The 20,796-nt window shown below is 39.1% G+C and overlaps 1 protein-coding gene across 5 annotated transcripts in view; it reads left to right on the forward strand.

Annotated features, from left to right (window-relative positions):
* The first annotated feature begins 1,773 nt into the window (after window positions 1-1,773).
* Window positions 1,774-20,796, forward strand: part of SLC38A9 (solute carrier family 38 member 9) — a 123,619-nt gene continuing 104,596 nt past the window's right edge. For 3 of the 5 annotated variants that reach the window (XM_056824908.1, XM_007486322.3, XM_056824910.1), the window contains exons 1-3: window positions 1,774-2,617; window positions 3,232-3,271; window positions 9,920-10,070. In XM_056824908.1, coding sequence (XP_056680886.1) covers window positions 9,967-10,070 — 104 coding nt within the window. In that variant the 5' untranslated portion in view covers window positions 1,774-2,617; window positions 3,232-3,271; window positions 9,920-9,966. Of the gene's footprint in view, window positions 2,618-3,231; window positions 3,272-8,350; window positions 9,250-9,919; window positions 10,071-20,796 lie in introns of those variants that run through there. The other 2 variants (XM_007486323.3, XM_007486324.3) reach the window with 2 other exon arrangements.

A 20,796-nucleotide genomic window follows, 5' to 3' on the forward strand; every position in this document is an offset into this window, starting at 1 on the left:
CTACTAAGGAAAGGGAAGTGAGGAACAGGAAGAACAGGGTAAATGACATCATGAGATTAAGTACAAAATGACTGGTTTACAGAGTAGAGGCACAGGGACTAAATGGATTGGTTAGATGTTTGATAATTGGGGTTAGCACCTTTTCCCACAGGACTTAAGAAAAACTTATTGTTAGAGCTTGGTTCAAGAGTCAGAAACCTGGACTTTTGGACAGCAAACCAGACCTCTTTGAATGATAGTTTGGTAGCTAATGATAACAATCCCAACAACTTTTCTTTCTCACTTCATCCTCAAGGTTAGCAAAAATACTTGAGGTAGGAGAGCTGAAGTTTAAATTTAACCAATTACAGTGTAAAATTAGGTTTTACTAAATATGAGAGTTAGAAAAGTAAGATTGTGATTGCCATTTATAAAATATTAACCCTTATGTCTGAGAAACTGTTAGTTTTATTTACAACAAGGTAGAGATATTAAAGTGAGAAATATAGGAAGGAGGTAGAGAATTGTCTGGCTTACCAGCCTAAGTGCTGCTCCAGTGAAGTTCAGCTCAGCACCCTGCAAGGGCTCCTTCAAGTCACAGTCTCCACATGGAAGTCCCAGTGGTGTCTTCAGTCAGAAGTCCACCAATGCAAGCCTCTTACTTCAGCCCAAGTCACTCATTCACAAGCCTCTCCAGTACATAATGCTCCATCCCAGGATGCATCCAGGAAAAAGTGACTACCTCCCAGAGTCTCCCTTCAGCCTGGCTCACCATTGCAGAATGAATGAATCAGTCCTTGGGATTGCCTTTTTATATCCCTTTTTCTATGTCACTTCCTGTCTCTCCCTCTTCACAGGAACCAATTGCAGCCTTTCAATTTGCCTAGCACTGGGGTGGGGGTGGGGGGGTGGCCTTTGGAGGTGTGAGCTTTCTCTAGTAAGACTAGTGAACTCTCTTACTTAATGGCTAGCTAAGTGCTAAGTAGATACACTTCAAGGTTCAAGAACAGCTTTTTGGGCTTAGCTTTAAAGGGGGGGGGCACTTATCTCAGAGACAGGATAAAAGGAAAATGGTAAAAACAAATATTTTAAGAAGGAGAAGCTGAAAGAGCTCTCAGAGTACTTGGTATCTTCACAGATAATATAGTAGACAAAGTCATCTCTCAAGAATGGAGAATGAAGGTGGCCATAAGGGGCTGGTAATTGTTAAAATTGTTAAAACTTTGAACTTGCCATATCTCAATGAGGAAATGTGGTAGAGAGTCTTCATAGGATAGTAGTATTTAGAGCCAGAAAAGATCTTAGCAATTATCTTGGGGGTGGGAGGGTTATATTTTATATTTTAACATAACTGGTTTCTCCTTGTATGGACGATTTGTATTAACTCTATTTAAAGAGAGTAAGCAGAACCAGGAAAACAATTTATACAATAACTGACACAATTCAAAGGACTCATAAAGAACTCATATCCATCTCCAGATATAAATGGAACTTGAGCATATTGAAATATTTCTTTTTTCCCCTGCTTTTTTGGGGGAAACTGGCTAATACAGGAGTTAATTTCCCATGACTATACATATTTGTAATGTTTTATTTTTCTTGCCTTCTCAAAGGGTGGGATAGGGGAACAGATTTGAGAGAGAATATGGAACTGAAGATAAAGAGGGAAAAAAGATTAAAAACATATTTAATTGCTATACTTTGTAATCCTGTGCATTTTATGCTTTAAACGGGCTTCCCTAGTATAGGAGTTTATGATACAGAAAGAGGTTAAGAATACTAGGTCTAGCTCTAATGTCACATTTTATTTTTGAATAAACTGAGGCCCAAAAGAGTTTTTCCAAGTCACTTAACAGACAGTTCTCAAACACGGATCAGTGTCTTCTGAGTACTTTCCACATATTTGTAGGATCCAGATGTTCAGTCCGTTAAAAGATAAGCTTCATTACTGTCGAGTTATTCCTACCCAATCCCAGGGAAGGAGACATTTCTACTAGTCGGACAAATTATTTCGAAAAAAAGACAAGAAGCCTGCCAAACCCTCGGAACTGCAAACCAGCTCCTGCAGCTGCTCTCGGAGGTGGGAAAGAGGCATGTGACAGCAGCCTTACTATGATCATGTGAGAAGAGGCCGGGCCTGGGGTCCTAAGTCCAGTACCCCATTGGCATGAGACCAGAGTCCCTCCAGAGGGCTCCGAAACAGTTTCCAGAGGAGATAGGAAGGAGAGGTCGCCTAAGACAGAAAAGCCACCCAAATCCATATTCTGGAACCAGGCGAAGACTACCTCTCCGAAGAGAGTCCAGATTTTCCGCAAGGCCTTGTGGGGCCTGTAGTCCGCGAGGGGCGAGAAGTCCGAGGACAGCCAGAAGGAAGAACTGCATTCCCCGTCGGCCTCCGCGATCCGCCCAAGTTGCCACTTCCTGTTTAGAGCAAGCTGGGGGACTGCTGCTTTTTTGAGTAGGGGCTGAGTGGCAGCGTTGTCTAGCCTTCCCTTGGGCTCTCTGCCCCCCCTCCTTTCGACCCCGGCAGGTAGACTCGACCCTCTCCCTCCTCTCTTTCACTCCCCAAATACGTGATCCAGCCTCCATCCCAGAGGGCTACCGGGATGCCTTGGAAAGGCTGATCCTGAGAACCGCGGTAAAGCGCTTTGGGATCTCCGGTGGTCTGGGGCTGAGGGGGAGGGGGTGTTTCGGGAGGGGCGGCCCAATTAGAAAAACAACGAAAGGTTTCTAAGTGGCTCTGCTATGCGGGAGAGGGAAGGATAAATACTTAGAGGGGCGAGGGGATGGGGAGGGAGGGAAGGGATTGTGGTTCTAGTAAGACCCGGAGGTTTGCGTCCGGGGATGGAGCGCTCGGGGTTGAGCACGAGACCGGGGAAAAGGAGCCCACTTGTCCGAGGGCCCCAGCACTGGCAGAGTTGAAACACCTGACCATAAACTGAATGAATGGGGAGGAGACATTTGCAGTCTCTTCCCACCTTCACCCGAAGTATGAAGTGAGTGTCCTATAAGTGAGGTCTTGGACAAGATAGTAATTGAGAGATTCATGGGAAAGGAATGAGCCATTGTGACCCGAGTAATGGCAACTCTGAGGTAACTGATAAAGTTGTAAATCAAAAGCGTGGTGTCTACACCATCTCTAAATTAGAGTGGGCAAGGAAATTAAGAATAAAGTTATCAACTTTGTGTTTGATTTTGTGGTGAAACTGGTGATGGTAAAATCTCACATTTGCCTCCTCTTTTTTTTTTCAGCTCCCAGTCTGAAAAGAATTTTTCATATTCTGGCCAACAGGTAACTAGTGAAAAAACTCATTTCTTTATGCCTTTATTAAGAATAGATAAATCCAGGGAGACAACTAGGTGCACAGAGCATAGAAAGACAGACCTGGTTGTGGGAAGGACCCGGGTTCAAATTTAACCTCAGATACTTATAGGTGTGTGACCCTGGGCAAATCATTTTGCCTAGTCCTTGCCTTTTTATCCTTGAGTTTTCAGCAAGACAGAAATTAAGAGTTTAAAAAAATAAGATAGATATACCCAGTCTGGCATCAATTTTTTTCCAATTTAGCAAACCAAGATTTGCCACATAAGTATATAAGTGATATAATTTACCCCATTTTACTTCTCTTTCCATTTCTTCTAGTACAATCTTCTTTTTTACCCCTAGTTTTTTTGACATGTCATCCTGAACAGCTTACTACCACATCCTCTATATATATTTCCAACTACTATAATGTGTGAATTTCAAAACGATTCCACCCTAATCAGACCATTCTTTAGAAGATCTGATTTAGCTAGTTCCTGATCAATAACAATAGAGATACTTGGAATAATGGAATCAGGTTTTGGAAACTACATTTCTCCTTCCTTCTTAGTTTAGCAAGATTAGGAAGGTCTGCATCAAACTCAAGATTTAATTATTTGAGAAAATGGCCTTTAACAGCCATGTGCAAAAAAGGACAGACCTCTGGGCTGTCCTAAGTCAAGCTTGAGCCACCATTGGCACATGTGAGATGCAGAAAGTGAGGTAGAGAGCAGTCTCTGGAGTTCTCGTGACTTCCTGTGGAGAGGGCTAGAGTGCAGTTTGATCCTGGAGCTTGAGCTCGGAGGAGCCCTGCAGACAGCTTTCCTTCAGATCGGTCACGTGAGTGATAAGGACTGACCCCTTTCACTGCCTTGGCTCTCCAAGGCCTTAACCCCCACTTTGACTCAGCCTGAGTCAGAGTGGTTCTGAGTTAAACTCCTTTCCTTCTCTCCCTCTTTCCTTCTCTCCCTCTCTCCCCCTCTAATATTTTCTTCCTCCTGTTGTTATTAAATCACCATAAAAATTTGGCAGCTGACTTGGGTATTTTATTATTTGGGATTTCCCTTGGCAACCATTTAAATTTAGATTTTTTCAGTCTTAACCATACTATTTACCCTTTACAAATGATAACAATTTTGAAGCGTTACAGATATCATTTTTCCATATAGGTATATAAATAATTTGATCTTATTGAAGCCCTTAAATTTTTTTCTCTCATTTACCTTTTTATGCTTCTCTTGAATTATGCAGTTGGACATCAGATTTTCTGTTTAAATCCAGTCTTGTCTTCAGGAATGTAAAGGATAATTTTATAGTTGTGACTTCAAATCTAAATTAATTGGTCGCCAGGGGAAATCTCAAATAATAAAATACCCAAGCCTGCTGGAAATTATGGTGATTTTAATTAATATAGAGAGAAGGAATTGAGGAGGAGAGGGAGGGAGGGAAGGAGGGAGGGAGGGAGGGAGAGAGAGAGAGAGAGAGAGAGAGAGAGAGAGAGAGAGAGAGAGAGAGAGTTAATTATACTGTTCCAGCTCAGTCTGAGCCAGGCAGAAGTTAAGGTCTTGGCCAAAGGGGCCTCCCTGAGCCCAAGGGAAAAGAAAGTCAGTCTTATCCAAGTCACCATGAGACTGTCTCAAGGAAGCTGTCTGAGTGAGCTCCTCCAGGCTGAATTCCAGGATTGAACTGGCACCCAGGCTGCTTACAGGAAGTGATCAGCCAGATCTAGCTCTCCTGTGAAAGAGAGTGAAGGGAGGAAGTTAATTTTCCCTGGGGCTACGTCAGTGCAGCTACAGAGGCTTGAAAAGGTCCAGCCAAATGGACTTTTGGACTTCATTTCAGACTGTTTTTCTAGGGCCTGGTCTGAAGTGCTCTTTTGCTAGTGTAGCCCCATCCTGGTATCCCAAAGTAACTTCCACCCAATCGCAGAACCAAAGTGTTCAGCCAGCACTGTGTGCGGTTTTGATTCAGGTTCCCCTTTATCCTGTGAAAATAGGTATCTCTGCCTACCTTTCAAATTGTGTTCAATGGGCGAGCCCTATGACTCCGTCTTGCTGTTGGATTTGGATTCCTGTCTTTTTTAAGCACTTTTTAAAGATGATATGGAAGGATAGTCAGAGCTGTTTTGGCTTTTGCTGCTACTAAGCTGCCATCTTGACTCCACCCTCTGAACAGACAATTTTGGGATGAAGAATTAAAAACTATATTATGTATATGGAAAAATGCTCTAAGTCACTTAAAAAAAAAATCCTTACCTTCAGTCTTAGAATAATACTGAGTACTGATTCCAAGGCAGAAGAATGGTATATGGGCTATGGGGGTTAAATGGCTTGCCCAGGGTCACACAGCTAGGAAGTATCTGAGGCCAGATTTAAATCCAGAACTTTCCATCTCTAGTCCTGGACCTTAATCTTCTGAGCCACCTAGCTGCCCCCTCTAAATCTCTATTGATTAGAGAAATGATACCATCATCTAGGATACTCATCAGGTTGGCTAAAATGATGAAAGGGCAAAATGACAAATGTATGGGATATGGGAAAATGGAGACACACATTTTTTGTGGAACTATGAATTGATCCAGCCATTTTATTTTATTTTTATTTTTATTTTTTTTATAAACCCTTACCTTCCGTCTTGGAGTCAATACTGTGTATTGGCTCCAAGGCAGAAGAGTGGTAAGGGCTAGGCAATGGGGGTCAAGTGACTTGCCCAGGGTCACACAGCTAGGAAGTGGCTGAGGCCGGATTTGAACCCAGGACCTCCCATCTCTAGGCCTGGTTCTCAATCCACTGAGCTACCCAGCTGCCCCCGATCCAGCCATTTTAGAGAGAAATTTTGAATCATTTCCAGAGTTATAAAACTATATATAGACCGCCTGAATCTGCTTCCCAAGGAGATCAAGGAAAGAAGAAAAGAATGTATAGGTTCCAATATATTTATAGCCCATTCAGCATTTGTCATTTTGCCTCCTATCACCATCCATTCTCCATCCCTGGAATATACTTTCTCACCCCCACCCTTTTGGCATCCCTGCTTTTCTTCAAAAATCAATTTATATGCCACCCTTGCCATAAAGCTTTTCCTGCCCTTCCCCTACACTTGCTGATGCCTCTCCATTACCTTGTAATTTTTTGATCACTTTTGTTGAATTACTTACATATATATGTGTTGTTCCTCCAGTAAAATGTAAGGTCCTGGAAAGGGGAACTGCTTTATTTTTGTCTTTCTTTGGTCAGTGCTCAGCATGGAGCCTGGCACACAATAGGTGTTCAATAAATGCTTGTTTATTGATTTTTTTGTTTATTTGCGAGAGCTAGGATCAATGATCTGGAATTACAGAATGCCATTGAATCTCAGCATAAAAATAGCAATCATATTCACTTACAAAATTGAACAATATGGAAATGTTTTGTATGATATTACATGTATAACTCAGATTGAATTGTCTGCCAGCTCCAGCAGTGGGTAGGGAGGGAGAAAATTTGGATAACACAACTTCAGAAAACTTGTGGAAATTTTGTTATAGCATATAATTGGCAAAAAATATTAAATTAAAAATAATAAATAACAAAAATTGCAATCATTAGATACATTGAATAGTGGAATTGGGCTGCCTTTGTAGGTGAGTTCCAGTGCCCAGAGGACAAATTCAAGCAGTCTGTGAGCCCCCAGGATTCCTGGAAAGAGTTGAGGGAGAAAATGCTTGCTTTTGGTGACTGGAGTGAGGGGTGGGACATGCAAAAAATTTCCTCTGGTGCTGGAAAGAGGGGGAACAGAGCAGCTTCCTGAGTGTGGGGTCTACAAGCATGTCTCCTCTTTGCCAACGCTGAGCTAAATTATTTCTTGTTGAATATGTTGTAGAAAGGATACTTATTTAAGTATAGGTTAAACTTGATGGCTCTGAGGACCCTTTAAATTTTAGGATACTGTGATTGTGTGAAAGAATGGGAGTGGTTACATAGCCCTTCCTTTTACAGCATCATTAAGTATAGCTTCTTGAACATGCCTACTGTAATTATCATTCTGCAGTAGTGATGTTATTTTAAAATCATAAGAGGCAGCAAAGTTTCCATTTGTATTATATTTGCTCTCCATAGCATCATTGTTAGAGCAAAGAACCACTAAATACAAGAATGGCGAAGTACATCTCTATATATTCTATATTAATTTCCACTGTTTGTTCAAATAGTGGCCTGACCCCTCAAATTGTCAGTGTTCTTTCGGTTTGTTATAGATCCTGAACTTTCTAATGACACTGATCATTGTAAGCAGCATTGTATAAGTAAATATTTTTTTCTTTGTTCTTTATAGATGTTTCTTGATCAGTTATCCTTGAATCTAATCTAGGTAGCTTTCTTTGTATTTTTAATTTCACTATCTGTGTTATTTACCCTTTTAGCTTTAATAGGCTGAAGTCATGGTATCAAAAATATTTGTGAGGACACTTGAAGGTTCCCTCCTCCAAATGAATAGAAACTTCTCCAATATCCCACCCATGTGATCATCCAGAGTTGGCTTTAGGACCTCTACTATTGAACAGCTTTTGCAAATGTTAATAAGTATTTCTTTACAACGAATTTCATTTTGTCTCTCTCCATCTTCTTTCTTTCTAAGTTTGCTCTCTGGGGCCAAATGGAGAAAGTCTTATCCTTTTTTCCACTTGACAGCCAGTTTAACCTTGAACACCAAACAGCTCTCATTCTTGACCCTTCCCATTTCCCCTGCCAGTTTTTTCTTCTATAGTCTGAATATTACCAAGAGCACTAGAAGTACGAGTTTATTTGTCATGGGGAAGATGGAAATGTGCCACCAGATTCTTGACTATCTTATCTTGAGATACATTTTGAATTTCATTAATTTCTATTGTTGCGATTTATCAGGACTTTCTAGATTTTTAGGAAATTAAAACCTAAACCTAAATTTTATCCTTTCCATCAAATATTTTAATTCCTTGAATTAAATTAACTAAATATTTAAAATTCCCTTTTCAAATCTTGTTCTAGGTATGACTTCCTTAAAATCACTTTTATTTTTCATTGTTTTCCATGGTTTTAATTCATTCCATCCAAGGAGCTTCTCTTAAAGGAATTAATTGTTTATTTCCTAGTCAAGACTAAAAATCCTAGTTTGACCTAAATACCAATCCAATTCTTAAAAATTAATGTTTCAAAAGAGTAAGATTTTAAAAATATGTAATCAATTCAATATCCTCATTCCATCAAATCAAACAGATCAATTCGTGGATTTATTTTTGGGTCATGACCCAATTTTGATAGATGATAGAAATAAGAAATCCTTTTTCTACGTTCTTCCTCACTACTATGAAAAAGAAAAACTTAGAAATTCATGAAAATGTTATAAAAAATGACACTTTTATTGTAGAACAGCACCATCTTGTGGTTTCGTAGGCTAGAACTAAAGATTTTTAAAACTGGTGGTTCTGCTTTTTTTGGCATAAATGATAGATAGTTTGTACTTGACTTTTGGGAGAGAGGAAATGAAAACCAAAAGTTCTCAGTTCCTCATCTCACTGTAGGCACTGTGCACAGGATATGGGCTGTGTTCTCTAAGAGTGTACATATTCATTGTCTCAGCACATTGGCTGTTGTCCTTCATATTTGAAGAGGACCAAAATGACATCATAATGTTAGGGGTCAGTGTTCAGTGTGTCTGACAGTGGCTGATCAGACCAGTGTGAGCTCAGAAGGCTCTACCATAGGTCACGTACAAACAGCCCATATGAACATTTGGAATGGAGATATCTCTACATTTTGCCATCTCATATTTCTTTTGACTGCAATTCTGTTATGCTCATAGAACACAGCTCCTTCTCTGATGCAGGCATGCCATGCTGACTGGTTCTGTGCTAGTGTTTCTCATGTCTCAAAATTGATACCAGATTTCTTTAGAGAGATCTTGAGAGTGTCCTTCTACCAGTTCTTCCGAACTCTGAACGCTTGCCTTGTGTGAGTTCTCAGCAAAATAACCTTTTAGGCAAATATATGGTTGGGGAGGGGCGTGTGTGTGTGTGTGTGTGTGTGTGTGTGTGTGTGTGTATAAATACATATAAAAGGCTTTTTGAGTTAAACTATAGTTTAATTCTCCTTTAATTTACTATAATATTACCATAAGATCTCCTTTTTGGCTTATCAAGTACCTCTCAGTTTAATATAGGTACAGGTTTATTAAGGGATGTGATTATGCATATCTTAGCATTTCTGTCTCCTTCATTAGTAATGAAGGATCTATCTCTAGGGCAGTTTGAGGTATGGTGATTGAAGCATATTTCCTGCACAGAATTTTTTATCCATTTTGGCCAATTGTTTTGTGTTGAGCCGAGTTATTTGTTTATTTTTAGCCTCCCAAACTGGTAATTCTCCCTGACATAGTAGGACCGATTCCCTTCAATGTATGTTTCCTCTCATTAAATTAGTCATTAAACAGAAAAAAACGAGTCATTAAATTGTTAATGAAATTAAAATGTCAGGCTTCTGTTTTACTATATCCCCAAGGATTTGTTTCATGGTTATTCTTTCAATACTACATACTGAAAATATATAACCATATAAATAACAAAATCACATTTTTATATAGAGGATTAAAATTATTTGTCTTTTTGTATTTTATTAATGTCAGAATTCTTCAGAACTCAGAGATTTTAGAAGAGAGTTCACCTTTCAAACATGGATGATGATTCTAGACCTCTCCTCATTTCTGAGGTGAATAATGAAGTAGATTCCCAAATTTTGAACATCCAGTTTGACTCGGCAGACATGAGATCCAAAAGGTGAGTGTTCTATTTGTTAGGAACTGCAATTATGTAAGTATTATGATTAGAATAGTTAATATTTTGAAAAAAGTTAAATTACAAACAGATTTTGACTTGATAATCATGTAGCCAGTTTCTCATCTTCTTTGTTTTCTTTTGGGGATGGGCGAGGCAGTATTTACCTTTTATGTTTAATGACTTTATTAAACTCATTATAAAAGTTTACTTTTATTTGACAAGTCATATACATTCATTGATGTAATTTTTGAGACAAATTCATTCACTATCACTAAACTATTTGATTTTCTGTATTTCAAGAAAAATCTTCAGTAGAAGAATAATTTTATGATTAATAACTACTAACTCAAAAATGGCAAGTTAAATTGTATGCTTTGTATTAAATGTACCTTCCCTTTGATCTAATCTGCATTCCTCCACAACAGAAAATATATAGCGTGACTTGTGAAAGGATGGTCAGTCCCTCTTACTTTGTTGATTGAGTGATTCACTGTTTGGGGAAAACAGTGTTTTTGTTGTTTTTTTTTTTTAATTAGAAACTGATATGTAGTCCAAATCCTTACTCCGGTGCCTCATCGTAATGGGGTAGTGCCCTTGAGATTTCACTCTTATTTTCTAAGGAGAGTAAGTATAGGGACAGATAGGTGGCACAATGGGTAGAGTGTCAGGTCTCGAGTCAGGAGGACCTGGCTTCTGACACATACTAGCTGTGTGAGCCTGGGCAAGTTACTTAACCCTGTTTGCCTATCCTTTGCCTATTTTAGAGTTGTTAAAAAGACAGAAAGTGAGGGTTTGTTTTTTTTAAAAGGTCATTTTTGTGAGAGGGCAGTGTGGCAGTGCAGATAGAGAGCTAGTCTTCAGGTTTAGGAAGAACTAGTTCCAAACTTGCTTCTCCCACATACTAGGTCTGGGCAGATCACTTAACCTTTCCATATTCCAGGCAACCATCTAAGACTTCGAATTACAGAAAATGTGCTGATAAAGGAAGTTTATTGAAGCTTTCTGTACCAATGAAATTACAGGTCTGTTAAAAAACAAAAAAGTATAGATACTAGCAGTATAGAAATTTGTTAGTTTTGAAATAATAAATGATCTTATCATCAGAAGAATTCGAATCTTTAAGAGGATCATAGATTTAAACTTCAATGGACCTTATAGATAATCTAAGCTAACTTCTTCATTTTTACTGATAAGGAAACTGAAGCTTAAAGAAGTTAAAGGACTTGTCCAAGACAATGAAGATAGTAAGTAGTAGAGGCAGAATTCAAACCCAGATCCTCTCCTAATACAGTGCTCTTTGTCATTTATAGCTAAATAGAAGTTATGTGGCCTCATGTGGAATTGAATAAATCAAAATGACACAATGAATAGAGATTTGGCTAGATTTTATGCTCTAAATTTTAGTACTGGCTTGATTTAAAGTACAAAGAAATATTACACACTATGACAATAAACAACAACAAAATAACAACCAACCAGATGTTAAAGTACCAGAAAACCAAGAAAATGTATTGCATTTTCTACCTTTACCACAGAGGGAGGAGTTTGAAGCCATAATTATAGTTTTGATATAAACCCTTTGAAGTATATGGTTATCTACTCTTTTAGTTTATCCTTCTTTGTTGCACTGATCCACCTTCAGCATGATAAGGGTTTTATTTCATTGAATTCATGGGAACATATTAATTTGGCAAACACATTAAGTGCCTACTGTGTTCCACCCAGAGATGAAAATAGTTTTTGTCCTCAAGAAGGTTATATTATATTGGTAAAAATGATATGTATACTTATAAGTAAATATAAAATATAAATATAGCAAATAAGACTTATTCTAGTTCAGAGGGCTTGTAGAAGAGATTTCTTTATTGGGTAGAAGGTAGGACCAGGTGACTTCCATGGCCACCTCCAGTTTTGAGGCCATAATCCTGATCAGGTCAGACTCTTGGTTCATAAGATCATAGCATTTAAGAGCTGAGATGGATATTAGCAATCATCAAGTTTAATACCTTCATTTGCAGATAAAGAAGCTGAGACCTGGAAAGGAAAAAGTATTGCCCAAAAGTCATATAGAAAGTCTCTGTGAGAGCTAGTACTAGGACCTAGGTTTCCTCTCTCCAGCCCATGTTTTTCTGTACCCATTGATTCCGTTCCACGTGATATGACTTCCTCATTTATTTGCTAAAATAGGTTTCTTTGATCTCTTTTGTCTTTATGTTGCAACCATTTAAAACAAGTTGCATCCTTCCTCCTCCCCCACCAAAAAAGCAGTTAAACCAGGGATTTCATAACCTGGGGGTCTGTGAAATAGTTTTTTAAGTATTTTGATAACTATTTCAATTTAACTGGTTTCTTTTCTAACCTATATATTTTATATATTTAAAAACATTATTCTGAGAAGGAATACATACTGTCGGAAGTGGTCACTGAATCAGTTATTTTTGCTAGTTCACAACTTCTTAACTTTTTTTTGGAGTCATGGACCCTTTGTCTGGTGAAGCGTTTTTGCAAACTTTAAAGCACTATATGAACATTAGCTATTATTTTCTTTCTTGGTTTTTTTTTTTGGATATAATTATTACTACCATCTTGCCCCTTCAATAAGTCTCCCATCCTTCCCAAGAAAAATAAAAATCCTCCCTTATAATAGGTAAAGGCAAGCAAAACAAATCTACACATCAACTGTCTGAAATTTTGTTTTATTCCACACATCTAATTCATCACTTCTCTGCCAGAAAGAGGAAAGCATTATTCATCATCATCTTTTGGAATTATGATTGGGCATTGCATTGAAGAGTTAACTCTTTTATATGTTTTTCTTTAAAATATTGTTGTTGTTAAATAAACGTTCTCCTGTTTCTGCTTACTTCACTTTGCATCAACTCATACTAGTCTTCTTAGGTTTTTCTGAATCTGTTCGTTTTATAATTTCTCATGCCACAGCAATATTATTTATTACATATAATCTAGTATCTACCACCTCTTCCTGCTATCTCATAGACAGCCTCCTCAGTGAGAAAACCTCAGTCCACAGGTGTGCTAGTATCCTGAACCTTGAGGAAAGGCTACTTGGGGCCGGGCTGGGATCCATCTACCCCAAAGCAACCAATTCTCTGTACTATCACAAGGCATTTTCCATCTCTTTCTGCTAGCCTGGTCTCCCAATTAGGATAGGGAGCACCTCTAGTGCAAAGAAGATTTTGTCTGACATCAGACCTCCCGTCTCCTGCGTCTGTCCTCTGAAGGTTGAGTGGTGTTCTCCCCTCAATAATGAACATTCTCATACCTGATTATATCCTTCACATCCTAATGTTTCTGAACTCCTGTAAACCATCATCCAAATCCCACTCTGCTCCTCCTACTATTAAATTGATGTTACTATTCCCCTCATCCCACCCACCTGAAAATTTCATTCCTAGTCCTTCCACCCTGCCCTCTGTCTGTTCCAAAGCAACTTCCCTTCATCTTACAATTGCTCTCCCATTTATTCCACCCATAGATATCTTTGCAGTGTTTCTGTCTTCCTGCATATTTCTTTGCATAGGGGAACACTATGAATTGAGTAAGATGCTCAGATGTAGCAATATGGATAGTGTAGTTAGATACATCCTAGGTAGACCTTGCTAGACTATGTCTGTTGAAGGCCTTTTATTTTCTTATATTTGTTAATCCTTTCTATATTTCTATGTTTTCCCCATTTACATAGGCATAAATTTAGAACTGGAGACGGTCTTCCAGGTCATCTCATCCAAATACCTCATTTTATAGATATGAAACTTGGAACAGGAGAAATTATGCAATGAATTCAAAGTAGAAGAGCCAGTATTCCTCAGATTTCCAACACCAACATTCCTTTTACTGTCTTATTGCAAGTCTCTTTGCCTGCATACTTAAGTGGCTTCTCACAACTATTAATGGTAAATTTTTAAGGTTGAGACTGAATATATTTTTAGTGGTCACCAGGGATTTAATTCTAAATCCCAATGAAATACTCAAGTCAGAATGGAATTTTATGGTGGTTTATTTACAATAGAAGGAAGAAATTAAGAATGAGGGAGAGAGAGGAAGGGGAAGTTCTGCTCTGGCCTGAGCTAGGGGGAGTTCAGAGTCCTCAACCAAGGGGCCTTCCCAGAAGATGAAATCTAGCTTGGCTTCCAGCCATGAGGCTTCCTCTAAGATGAAGAGCCTCCTTGGAGTCTGGTGCCTTCAGAAAGCCAGGAAAAAGGGATTCAGTCTTAACACTCATCACTTGGTTGCCTAAGGGAAGCAGTCTGAGGTCCCACACTGGAGCTCCTCCCAGTCCAGTACCACCGCCAAGACTGCAAAAGTCCCTCTCACAGGAAGTGATGCAAAATATAAAGGCAGTTTTTTACATCACTTCCTGTGTCTCACGTGTACCAATGGTGGCTTAAACTTGGCTTAGGACAGCCCAGGGGGATCAGTCAGTTGTTTTGATTTGTCATTTGCTTAGCACACACAGGTCATAGACCTTCTTCCCCCACAGCTAATCCTTAAGTGGGGGTGTATACATTCCTGGTTGCTAAAATTCTAAAGACTAAGCAGTGTAGAGTAAATCTAAAATTCACAATCCCTCCCTGATGATGATTGGGAGACTAGTCTCCCCAATTGACCACTAAACATAATCATCTTGTACCTCTAAATCTTCTAATTATAGGTGCATACAAAATTTAACCTTCTAAGAGGAAACTACAATAGTTAGAGATAAGAGGGAACTAGAAGAGAGAGACAGCAAAACCAATGTCTTGCTGGGCACATTGACAGAAACCAATTAGGGGGCAGTCCCCTTTTGGCATAAGAGTGTACATTCAAAATAAATGTTCAATCAACCACACCCAAAGTTCATTCTGGATCTTCTTGATGTAGTGTAGGTTTTTCAGGCATCTTTCTGCAAATAGTTCATTTTCTGGATTTTAGGAGTTAGCAAGCTTCTTTCCTTGAACTTCTTTCTCAAACAAAAAATTTAAATCTTGGATTTTTATTAAAATACAATCCCCCCCTGAAGTGGGTATTGAGAAACACCCAGTTCGGCTCAGGATGCATGGTTGATTTATGGTGGTGTATGAGTCAATTATGAAAAGAAGAGAAAAACAAACAAACAAAAAACAAAGAAAATGAAAGAAGTTAAAATTTGTGGAAAAAGAAAAAAAATTCAGAATCAGAATCAAAATATCAAAATCTATGTACATAAAATTTCTGAGTAAAGAAGAACAAATTAATAATAGGCTCTTGTATTAGGGTTAATAAATTTATAATAGGCCCTTGTATTAGGGTCCAATTAAAGTAATTTCTGTCCCACAACTCTTTAAGACAGGATGCAGTAAAATTTCACTTACCCATTTTGTAGCAGTCCAGCCCATGTGTATAATTGAGAGGCAAGGATTGTGAATGGGCACATGGCCATTCTGCGCATGGCAAGGGACTCTGTTCCCAGCGTGACTGGAGTTAGGGTGCGAAACCGTGCTTCCCTTTGTCTCACTCACCTAAGGATAAAAACTCCACCTTCACCTTGTCGTAATTTGCAATTATCCCATGGCAATACACTATGTAACTCATCAATATGTATTGAGGCACTATGTAACTTATCAATATGTATTGAGTTCATTTGCATATCAAAGAGATTAAATAGGGAAGCCTTGTCCAGCTCCTTTCTCTTTGGACGATCTTACAGGTTTGCTCAACACTGTCTTTCCACCTTTCTCCCCTCTATCTCTACCTGAGGCCTGGCCTTTGGCCAGGTGTCTCTTTCTTTTCCAATGCTAATACCTAGCATTCTCTAATTCTCTCTATTAGTCTCTATTCATTCTCCTAGCTGAGCTATATCATCCTCTGACCGGTGAAATGTTAAATTGGTATCTCTGGATGGAATATTGCCTCCCAGTGACGGCCATTGATCGGGGCTTGGCTGCGGCTCCTAAATATTAATAATAACTGATCTCTGACTCATTATTGACATCTCGAATTTGGCTCCCTCACGCCCTTCGCGGCATCCAGAACTTCTATCCCTTTTCTATCTTCCTACCTTAAGGCTTCTCACAGGACCGAGAAGCTTTACATTTGCAGCCAACACTACAGGAAGTTGCCATACTATACAAGAGAAAAAGGACTAGATTTTTGTGTGTCTGATAGGGAAGTGTAATTCCCTGGTCTAATTTTTCATCATTCTCAGGGATTGGGGGAACCAGGATGATAGCCAAACTTCAGTACTTGTCTGTATTTCACAAAAAGTGTGGATATAAGGGAGTCCTACGTCTTAACATATGTCAAGCATCGCAACCTCAAATCTCACACTAGGTTCAGGTCCTTTCATATTGACTTAAAAGTTCATCAGTCCTACCTGGATTGGTTTCTTTCTTTTGACCTGTGTGCTCTTTTTGGCACTATCCAGGCTAAGTCTGTGCTCCTATGGCACTGTATAGATGAAGTCTGAGCTCCTTTTTTGATCCCATTTCCTAGAAACAGATGCAAACATTAATAACAGTCCCATAACATTTATCAATGAATGGCAGGTTCCCATAGTCTAAAGCTTTGAGGTATGCATTAATATTATTGCAGGTATAAATTTTAAGGGGAAAAATCAAATATTCTAATCAAGATAAAAGAAATTCAGGAATTCAGTGTGTTCCCCAAAACAGTATCCACTTGTCTATGGATTATTATCTCCAATGCATGTGATAGGATACGGTCAACTAGTTTCAATAGAAGATGTTCTCTTTACATGTGAGCAATGAATCCAAGAGTCCTTCTCTCCAATTTTTATAGATGTTGGAGTAGTTCTCAATATTTGCAATGGGCCTTCCCAGTAAGACTGAGTTGCTCCAGTATGTTGGAAGTTCTTTATATACACCTTGTCTCCTGGGTTCAGGTCATGAAGTGAAAAGTCTAGTGGTCCTACTTGTACTGCAGCTCTGGATTCCTAGAGTTCATGCAGTTTGTGCTGTAATTCCTGTATATAGGAAGCAATAGAAGTATCTCCCCCTAATAGTGATGTATATGCAGGGGAGAAAGGCTTAGCCTGTATAGGTGGATATCTAAAAAGCATCTCAAATGGTGAGACATGTAGGCCTCCCTTGGGCCTGCTTCTAAGATAAAATAGGGCCAGAGGGAGAATTTCAGGCTATATGTCTCAGTGCATAATTTTCCAATCATAGTTTTAAGTTCTCTGTTCATTCTTTCAACTTGGCCTGAGCTCTGGGGATGATATGGCACATGAAATTTGGGAGTTATCCCCAAGTAAGAATATATTTGATTTAGAACAGAATCAGTAAAATGACTTTCCCTATCTGAATCAATACATGCTGGCAGGCCAAAGCGAGGAATAATCTCTTTTAAAAGCACCTTAGCAACAAAAGCCGCTGTGACTCGCTCCTGTAGGAAATGCTTCTGGCCATATGGTCAGTTGATCTACTACGACTAGACAAAATTTATATTGTCCAGCCTTTGGCATTGTTATGAAATCTATCTGCAGGTGCTCAAAAGGTATGTAAGTCAGAGGATGCCCACCAAAACCTTTTCCACAAAAGGCATGTTAATTATATGCTTGGCAGGTAGAGCAGGCTGTACACACACTAGAGGCTATAGTAGTTATACCAGGGGCTATCCATACTCTTTTAACAGAGTCCACAATTCCCTGAGTACCAAAGTGACTATTCTTATGAACAGATTGGCAAATTTGGTGATAAAAACTTCTAGAGATCAGGGGTTTTCCTTCAGATGATACCCATACTCCATTAATGTGTTTTGCTTTAAATTTTTGCTTCCATTTTTCCACTTCTTTTTCATTATAGGAAAGTGATAAATTTAAGTTATCAGTTATTGTTAATGTTAAAATTAATTCAGGCCCTTCTATGGCTGCTAGCTTTGCAGTGGTTTCTGCCCGGTCATTTCTGCTAGAGACAGGATCAGTGCCATCTGTATGGGCAGAGCAATGAACCACAGCTAGCGCTTCGGGCAGCTGGAGAGCAGAACTACTTTAATAATTTCTGCATTAGCTGTAGATTTTCCAGCTGAGGTTAAAAATCCTCTATGGAGCCATATCATCCCGACTGAGTGACAAATGCCAAAAGCATATCTAGAATCCATATAAATTGTTGCCTTTTTATCCTTGGCAGTTATAAAGATGTGTTTCGGGGCTATGAGTTCTGCACCTTGAGCACTAATATTTGAGGGCAGTGAAGCTGACCACTTAGTGGCAAATTCTGTGACTACAGCAGCTCCATAAGCCATCCTTCTTAAAAGAAGAACCATCCGTAAATAAGCCTAGATATGGATTGTCTAAGGGAGTTCCCAAAGATTATCTTGAGGTTTTTCTGCAATGGAAACTAGTGTTTCGCAACTGTGTAATGGTTCCCCTGAAGTTGGTACATCTGGAAGCAAGGTGGCAGGGTTAAGAATTGAACAGTGTTTTAGAGTAATATTTTCATTGTTTAAAACAGGGTTATTTCATACCTTGTAATTTGCTGATCAGAAAATGCCTGTGTTTTGTACCTTAGCAACAATGCTTCTACCTCATGTGGGCACATAATTGTCAATGGGCTTCCCAATACTAGATCAATAGTTTTTGTCACTAGTAAAGCTGTAGCAGCTACACCTATTAAGACATGGTGGGGTTCCCGAAACTACTGGGTTCAGTTGGACTGAATAATAAGCAATTGAGTGCTGAGAAGGTCCCAAAGTTTGAGTTAAAACTCCTGAAGCTATCCCTCTCCACTCATGTACATACAAAGTAAATGGCTTGGCTTAATCTGGGATGCATATAGCAGAGGCAGACAGGATAGCCTGTTTTAGATCTGACAGAGCTGATAGGTGTTCTGGCTCTAATTTAAGTGGTTCAGGGACTGAATCCTTTATTAGTGTTATAACGGGCTTAGTAATTTCCCCATCAAAGAATTGTACAAAACTCTGGTGCTCCTAAAATTGCTCTTAACTGTTTCTTAATGGTAGGAGCACTCAATTTTTGAATATTTTCAATTTCCTTGGGAGAAATAAAACAGGCACCAGCAGTCAGGATGAACTCCAAATATTCTACTTTGGGGAGACACCATTGAACCTTATCCTTTGAGATCTTATGCCCTCTTTTGTGCAATTCCAAAAGAAGATGTTTACTACCTTCCTGACATGCTTCTGTGTCTGTTGAAGCCAAGAGTAGGTCATCTATGTATTTAATTAATTTGCTGTTTTTACATTTTATATTATCTGTGTCTTGGCTCAAAATTTTGAAGAACAAACTCGGGTTTTCCATGAAACCCTGGGGCAGATGGACCCACGTATACTGAGAGCCCTTCTAGGTGAAAGCAAAGATATGCCTGGAATCCTCATGTATGGGTATGGAAAAAAAAAAGGCTGAGCACAAGTTCACTACTGTAAAGTATGTAGCTGTGCTCAGAATTGAAGAAATTATAGTATTTATGTTGGAAACTACAGTGTCTCTTTATAACATGATTGTTCATGGCTCTCAAATCCTGTATGACTCTATAGAGGTGCTTGCCATCATACCCCAGTTTTGGTTTTTTAATAGGCAGGATGGGTATATTCAGATTTACAGGGAATTTTGATGCCTTGATCAATTAATGAGCTTATTACCAGGGTAATGCCCTCTATTGCCTCCTTTGAGAGAGAGTACTGAGGAATGGAAGGAGGTGGGCTAGATTTATTATTTATTTTTTTTAACATTACTTTTTTATTTGGTCAATTTCAAACATTATTTCTTGGTTACAAAAATCATTTTCTATTCCTCCCTCCCCTCTCACCACACTTCCATAGCCGACGCACAATTCCACTGGGTATTACATGTGTCCTTGATCAGAACCCATTTCCATGTTGTTGGTCTTTGCACTAGGATGTTCATTTAGAGTCTACATCCCCAATCATATCCCCCTTGACTCATGTATTCAAGCAGTTGTTTTTCTTTGGTGTTTTTACTCCCACAGTTTTCCCTCTGAATGTGGATAGTGTTCTTTCTCATAGATCCCTCTGGGTTGCAGGAACACACTGCATTGCCACTAGTGGAGAAATCCATTACTTTCGATTGTACCACAGTGTGTCAGTCTCTTGTGTACATTGTTCTCCTGGTTCTGCTCCTTTCGCTCTGCATCACTTCCTGGAGGTTGTTCCAGTCCCCATGGAATTCCTCCACTTTATTATTCCTTTGAGCACAATAGTATTCCATCACCAACATATACCACAATTTGTTCAGCCATTCTCCAATTGAAGGGCATCCTCTGATTTTCCAATTTTTTTGCCACCACAGAGAGTGGCAGCTATGAATATTCTCGTACATGTATTTTTCCTTATTATCTCTTTGGGGTACAAACCCAGCAGTGCTATGGCTGGGTCAAAAGGCAGACAATCTTTTATTGCCCTTTGGGCATAGTTCCAATTTGCCCTCTAGAATGGTTGGATCAATTCACAACTCCACCAGCAATGAATTAATGTCCTGACTTTGCCACATCCCCTCTAGCATTCATTACTTTCCTTTGCTGTCATGTTAGCCAATCTGCTAGGTGTGAGGTGATCCCTCAGAGTTGTTTTGATCTTCATCTCTCTGATTATAAGAGGCTAGATTTAGTTTTAATCTGCATAGGAACAGCCAACTTAAGTCAGCCTACATCGGAAGAAGATGTGGCCCAAAGAGACTCTGGTATATCTTCAGGTATTACAAGGGTGGGAGGCTCTTTCAACCCCTGACTTTCTGAGAGAATTACAGGAAGTA

Source organism: Monodelphis domestica, chromosome 3, assembly GCF_027887165.1.
Source record: "Monodelphis domestica isolate mMonDom1 chromosome 3, mMonDom1.pri, whole genome shotgun sequence".
Lineage (NCBI taxonomy): Eukaryota > Metazoa > Chordata > Mammalia > Didelphimorphia > Didelphidae > Monodelphis > Monodelphis domestica.